General features: G+C 40.6%; 1 protein-coding gene across 1 annotated transcript; it reads left to right on the forward strand.

Moving 5' to 3' along the window:
- Window positions 1-293: 293 nt before the first annotated feature.
- LOC115731861 (dirigent protein 22-like) lies at window positions 294-1,106 on the forward strand. The gene has a single exon (XM_030662538.2). The coding sequence runs from the start codon at window positions 347-349 to the stop codon at window positions 917-919; it is 573 nt and encodes a 190-aa protein (XP_030518398.2). The 5' UTR covers window positions 294-346; the 3' UTR covers window positions 920-1,106.
- Window positions 1,107-7,311: the final 6,205 nt, after the last annotated feature.

Raw genomic sequence — 7,311 nt, forward strand, 5'->3', positions numbered from 1 at the left:
CAAATAGACCGAATTTGTATAAATACAAAAGGTTTAAGACCGAATTGGTAAAAGTTTAGGATTGAATAGGCACAATTTCAATAAATTTGAACTTTTTTTGGTAATTCTCCATGAGAAAAGGTGCCAAACTTTTATTTAGATGTGGTGTGCAGCTCATTTGACACATTTACGATCGATATCCGTTCACAATATGTTGCATCACTTTGTTCATTAGTTTTGTAAGTCAACCGTGATAAATGCGAAATGACTCTATTGCTTTTCTACCAAAACCCATTTTCTCCGCTACCCTCCTTCATAAAAGCCTCCCCCCACAACACCGCCCTTTTCAAATCTCTCTGTCTCCAATATGGCTCTTTGCATCACCAAGCTCATCATCTTCTCTCTCCTCTGCACTTCCGCCATTCTCTTCACTGCAAATTCTCACACTTTCTCAAGAAGCTTGCTTCCGGAAGAGCTTGGCCTCAGGAAGGAGAAGCTGAGCCACCTGCACTTCTACTTCCACGACATTGTGAGCGGGCGCAACCCGACCGCTGTGCGCGTCGCCGAGGCCCAGATGACCAACACGTCCACCACGCTCTTCGGCGCTGTGGTCATGATCGACGACCCACTGACCGAGGGCCCCGAGATGAGCTCCAAGGAGGTCGGGCGGGCCCAGGGGATCTACGCACTGGCTTCGCAGCACGACGTTGGGCTCCTCATGGTGCAGAACTATGTCTTCACCGAAGGGAAGTACAACGGGAGCACGCTCAGCGTCCTCGGCCGGAACGCAGTGTTCTCTGAGGTGAGGGAGATGCCGATTGTCGGCGGGAGCAGGCTCTTCCGGTTTGCGCGCGGGTACGCTCAGGCGAGGACGCACTGGCTCGACCTCCAGACCGGCGATGCGGTCGTGGAGTACAACGTCTACGTCTTCCATTATTGACCATGTTCAGGAGCTGTCGCCGAAGGAGGGCATTCTAGCAAAAGAAGTCCTTCGGTCTAATTCCATGGCCGTATTCTCTGTTTGCCTCTTTAAGCTTTATCTATTAATTATTTCCGGTATTAGAGAGATTCCTTGCACCGTTGATTGTACTTTTTGAAGACCACGGAGTAATCACGACCACGTTCTCCACATTAATGGTGACCTACCGGGGATGCCAAAGAGTAACGTGCTCGTCAGGACAGACTCGTGAGTGATTAGTGTTACGGATCATGTTAGAGATACCAAGAGTGATGTACTGAACGATGTTTGAAAAGATACAGTAAGAATTTGCATAGAAATTGCTTATTTAAATTTTCAATTATAATTCGTGACATGATATATTTCGTTGGGGATTTCTGTGATGTCGATCGGTTGTCCGAAGAGTAGTTCTCTAGAAAAAAAAATAGTTAGGTTTAGGCATGCATCCGGATGGACATTAATGTTGGTGAACATCATCCTTTCGAGTCTAACAGATGGTAGCAATTAGGAATCTAAAAACTACCATAACTACCATAATCGAACCAATTCGATAGCTAACAAATTTGGTTGAGACTGACTAGGTAATCAATTGATGGTAAGAGAATGCCAAACTTAAAAAAAAAAAGTTAAATAATGTCATCGACCACCCCAAAAAACGAAAAGAAAAATAATAAACTCTTCAAACACGAGCACAACCACTGAACACGAGCTCACGATGGGGCCGCATCGACCGTCGAACACGAGCTCATGACCGGTTAGCCTCGGCCGGCTCGGGTCAATTTAAGCTTGCAGACCAACCAATTGTAAAGTGAGAAAACCAAATTCAGCAGTGCAAGAAACGCAGAGATATCTACCCCAGTTGACGGTTCCCAGTCCCGACCACGCGTTTACCTATTATCATTGCTAAGAGAAGTCGTAGCTTGCCACTCCCTTCACGTTATGTCCTTGGATGTTTCCTTGGCAATACCTGAAGTTTTTCTCGTTGATTCCGCCAAACGAAGGAGGAAAAGTCTTGTGCCGTCTCTAACTCAGTTTGATTTGACTAAGTACAGTGGCAAGTCAAGTCGCTGACCCTTACAGTAAGTCGGATCTCTGCCGGATCCGAGGTTGCTTTGAGACAAATAAATCGTGTACCATGAATACCGATCTGTCTTGCAAATAATACGAAAGAGGTGCGCCGGAAATTGTTTGATCGAAGAAGTCGATCGACGCATATCATTCGACGTACATTTGATTAAAATTTCGATACGTGCAATGTCGATATCTAGAATTCATCAACGAAGAAACGTATAATTACACAGAAACTTTTGTCGACTTAGGAATGGCGAAAATAAGACTCCAAATGAATTGTAGACACTATACTCCTGTTAAATAGGCCAAAAAGGAATAAAAAAGAAGCTGGTCCACCGTCCCACTATGCACGAATTTTCAGGGCAGCTTTCTTGGTGATTTGAACTTGTTGGGGACCAGAGAAAAAAGTGAGGAGACGACTAAAAAGCTTGGATGGAGAATCCGCCGGGCCATCGCCAATGGTTCAAATTTAATACCACTTTTTTTCTTCGTCGGACCAAGCATAGGGATTTCGCAAATTTTCACGCTAATGGGGTCGGTCGGGTTCCTCATTTTGTCCGCCAAAAAACTTGCACAGAATGAAGAGATAAGTTACTAAAATATTTGCCATGGCCACTCTCATCCACTTTTGAGCAGCAGCCAAAAAGTGGTCGAAGGAAAATGCACTTCAAATAATGGATGTTGCTGCGTAATTGGACACTAAAATCTACCGTGATTGGTTAGGGAGCTTAAGAATTCAAGCCTAATTGAAACTTGACAAACAATGGTTCTGTGTTGTGGATGATCCACGGGAAAACTGGGGCTGTTGATTTTCATTGGTTTAGAGATAAGTCCGTCTCCAAAGTTCTGTGACGTATCGTGGAAGTATGATTCGCGGGTTTGGTCGGCTCGGCTATGGAGCCTCAGAGGAATCAATACGCAGTAGATTTAAACTATCTGCTGATTTGTGAATTGCCAAGGTTTGGCGTCGATGCAGCGATTACTAGTTTTCCATTTGCAGGGTAATGTTCGGGATCGTGTCGGTTCGAGCGCACAAATTTGCCATCTGCAGCATCTGGGGGTTTCTGTCGAACTGAATGGTGGGGATGTCCGGTGAGATATCTCTTCGTTCTTCTTGGCTTGACCATTCCCGGCCTAGTTATGAAGCTGGGAAACTTGTGGCTTGCTTTGTGATGGGTCGAATCGGCCCGTCATGGTTTCATGAGTAGTTTTACTTTGAAGTTCCTTTTTGACGCATTGCGTGGACTAATTCGTTGACGCAGCATTAAACGAAGACCGCAAGTAAATCCTTACTAAAGAGAGAGAAATTTCGAAAAGTCTGTGAATATTATTAATGAGCTACTCCAAAAAAACGTGATAAACACCTTTTATAGGGTGTTATCCTAACCATAGTCCAACTAGGATTCGAAATATCAAAAAACAGAAAATTACAAAAGTGCCACTGAAATAAAATTAATCCCAAAAAATACTAAAAAAAATAGAAAAACCCATCTAGACATTCCCAAGTCGCCAAAATCTATTGTTAGTCATGGCTGTTGACACCTAAATTTTCGTTTAGTTCTCGCCAAAAATAATTTTCATGCATAACATATTTAATGTTTCTCAATTTTATGTTCACGCATTTGCATTAGCATTTATCTGCATCGGCGGCAATCGATTGAATTTGATTATATGTTCTTAATTTAATTAAGTGGACGTAGCCCACATGAATTGGAAATGTGGCCTAACCCATTGCTTTTCTCTCATGGCCAAAGGTTATATTGCAAATCTTAATTGAATTGTATACAAATAACATATATTCGGCCAAGAAAAGGAAAGATGAGACAAATATATTCTTAGATGAGACAAAAGGAAATATGGGCTGAATAAATATTGGGTTATTGGCATGCAAAGAGACAAAAGATTTATATCTTCGCTGAATTTTTGGTGAGGGCAAGCAATTGAATATATTTTCAGCAATTCATGCAGAAAAATGGAGGCCTATACACGTGAATTAATGGCTAGAGGAGGCAAAACAGAAAACCAAGAGAATGAGGAGATAGGTTGGAATATTTGCACGATCACGGAAGAAAGGAAAGAAAATATTCGAAGCCTTCGAGAGGAAGTCAGTGAGCCGACCTATATAATATAATGTTTGCACAAGGGTTTGGGGGGGATTTTCAGAAAATTAAGAGCGAGAAAAGGAGAGAGTGATCAAAGAGGTGCTCGACCAAGGAACATCCCATCCGACGACTTGCACTACCATCCACGCATCACCGAAGCTCTATTCATTATCCACCGCCAAGCACCACATTTCTTTGCCTCAGTTCACCATTCCGCCCAGCCATGGAGTCCCGAAGCACGATTCGAATAGATCTCGAGGCATTATTGATACAACACTTTGTTGTCCAGCTCCTGTTCACGCTCAAATCAGCCTTATTTGGGTGGTAAAACAGCTCGTTCTTTTGTCGTTATTTGAGATCTAACAAAGCTACGTCTGGTGGTGGAGTCTTGGCTATTTAGAAGCTTTGATTTGCTGAAAATTTGAGCTAAAAAGCGGCTATTTTGGACGGATCACGCAGCGCAGAATTTTTTTTTTTTTTTTTTGGAAAAGGTAACATGTTGCAACTTTAGATTGTGGATTTATGCTTATTCAGCCGATAACTTGCACTTATACTATTGTATCTTGCTGAACGCGTATCAATTTATCATTAAAAGTTGATAGAGCAAACCCTTTTGATCATAAAAGAATAAACTTTTAATTGACTACCAAAAGACTTTTGAGACGTTGCTTCGGTGCATCACCTTCAATCAACCTTGACTTTTGCATTTTATGTCCTTATGCATATTTATTTATTCATGTGATTGATTGTTTGTTAAAATTTGCACTTAAATAAACAATCTTGCCCTTAACACATGCTCCCCAATTGTGTCTTGTCCCTCGAAAAACGTACATTAAAGGCAACATATGACTTTGATCTCAAAGTACGATTGTGCCCGTACGTGTGAATTAGATATCAAATCCTCGATCTCGAGGAACGGATTGCTAATTTCTAAATAGAATTTCAAGGTTTGCCCTATGTAATAGGGACGACGGTAATTCTATAATATATTCACTTGCTAACCCTAATCTCGGGGATGTTGTGAATAAAAATCAGAATCTCGGATTTAAAGGTGTTTTATGGGCAATATTGTTTATTTTGTTCAAATTTCACTGTTTTCATGGTTTAAATAATTTCCTAAAAAAATCCCAAAAAAAATGTCACGTTTTCTTAAGCTTAATCACATTTCTCTTCACTTCTTGCATGAAAATAATGTCTAATAAAATTAGGACTTTGATAAATCAATTTCTTAAGTTAAATTAGATGTTACTTCACATTAGGTAGTTTTTACCTTTATTTTTTCATGAATCCGAAAATACACAAAAATATACCAAACAATACCATCCACGCTGCATAGCATTATAGTTTAGTTTGCATTATTATATTTTCCTTGTCATGCATATTTGCCACGTCATTATGCCATGTCACGTATTTTTTCCATGTCATTACATCTCACATGTCATATAGGTAGATTGCATTAGCATTGCATTTAATAAAAGAAAACCAAAAAAAAAAAAATTCAAATCATCAAACTAAGGATTTTTCATGAAAATCGGGTACCGAAAGGGCATTAATTGAAAAGTTAATATAACCAAGTCCCCGAATCCATTTAATCTCTGGTTCATATGAAATAAAGTATTTTCTCCCGAATACTTTATTTAGGTTTCTAATCTACCTACCATAAAAGATTAGTGGCGGCTCCAATTTAAAATCTTGGCGTGTAATTGAACCTAAATTGCGATTCGGTAGGACTTGTGAGAGTCCGAATTAGGTTAGTTAATCTAATTAACCTAATAATCCATTAACCTGAAAAAATCAATTTTTAGGTCGCGATAATGGCCAAAGGCGTGAATATTGATCGGGATGCCATTTCACTTCAGCCGACCGAATTTGAGCTCAATCCGATGCCATCAACCCCGATCCACCGATTCTAGCCACAACACCGTTTCGCCTTCCAATTGGATTTATGCCGATCCAATCAATCCAAAAACGCACTACTAGTGACATCCGCATCATTCGTATTACGCCACTCAAGTGTTTCTCCTGGCTCATTGCCTTCATGAGTAATTGTTCTGCTTCAACCTAGTTAATCCCTTGCCCTGCATTTTGCTCAAAGTAGGCCTGTGCAGCAGAGTACTAGAAACTGCAACATTGGTTTACGTTGTAGGATCGCGTTACCGTACATAACCAGCAACTAGGTTAGGTGTATTAATCTTCTGAGGATTTGTCTGCTTCAATCAAAGTTTGGGCTTTAGTAATTATCTCTAAAACGATGGGTCTCGCCGTCAAAAAAATGTGTGCAAGTATATGATGTCCTGGTGAAAAATCTAAAGAAGAACATAAAAATCAGATCAGCACCTTCATACATCGAAAAGTCTTCCACCAAATTGTCACCCCATTGGGAAGATCAATCAGTACCTTCACGTGCACAAGTTCTGCCAATTTTTAAATCTCAAAGCATACAATGTGGTCGGGATATGAAGACTAAACACAGTATAAGCTCTTTCAGTTTTTACCTTCACTATCACAGGGCCAAGGACCAATGGGACACTGATCAGATGTTAGTGTAAAAATTTAGGTCACTTTTGGATCACTCCGATGATTTATTGAGCGCCTGCATTGAACTTTCCTCTTGGCTTTGCGGTACTTCAATGAAATGTCTAGCATTCGCGACCGTCTGAAGGATTATAGTGTGTCTTCATTTGTTCTGGTTTCCTTTTTGTCTTCACTGTTGAGTGGCATAGTTTTTCCCCAAGTACTAGTGGGGACAACGTTTTGATGTTAGAGTGACAATTTAGTTCACTAGTACTCTGCATCATTTAGGATTGTTCGGAGGACTTATGACGGGTGCATCTGTATTAATTTTCGTGTTAAATTTTCCTCTAACTTCCTGGCACTTCAATGAATTGTCAGCTTTGGTATGGCCTCAATGATGCTTATAGTCGCTTCGACTTCAAAATTCTTTCTTCCTTCTTCTCTTCTTGGAGAAAATATGCAGCAAAAAATAGACCTTGTTTGACCTGCTAAACGTGGAAAGTCATGTTATGGCTTGAGCATCAGTTATAAGTGCTGAGATGGTGAAACATTTCTATCTGTGCTGCATAGAGCTCCTTGCGCGAAATGAGCAACTCCTCGTTTGCAAAACTTTAGGCTTTTTCTAAGATGAGCTTCGGCTCATCTCATCCTGAGAGGATGCTTTGTTGTACTTGTAGATCAGGATCA

This window comes from Rhodamnia argentea, chromosome 10 (genome assembly GCF_020921035.1).
Source record: "Rhodamnia argentea isolate NSW1041297 chromosome 10, ASM2092103v1, whole genome shotgun sequence".
Classification (NCBI taxonomy): Eukaryota; Viridiplantae; Streptophyta; class Magnoliopsida; order Myrtales; family Myrtaceae; genus Rhodamnia; species Rhodamnia argentea.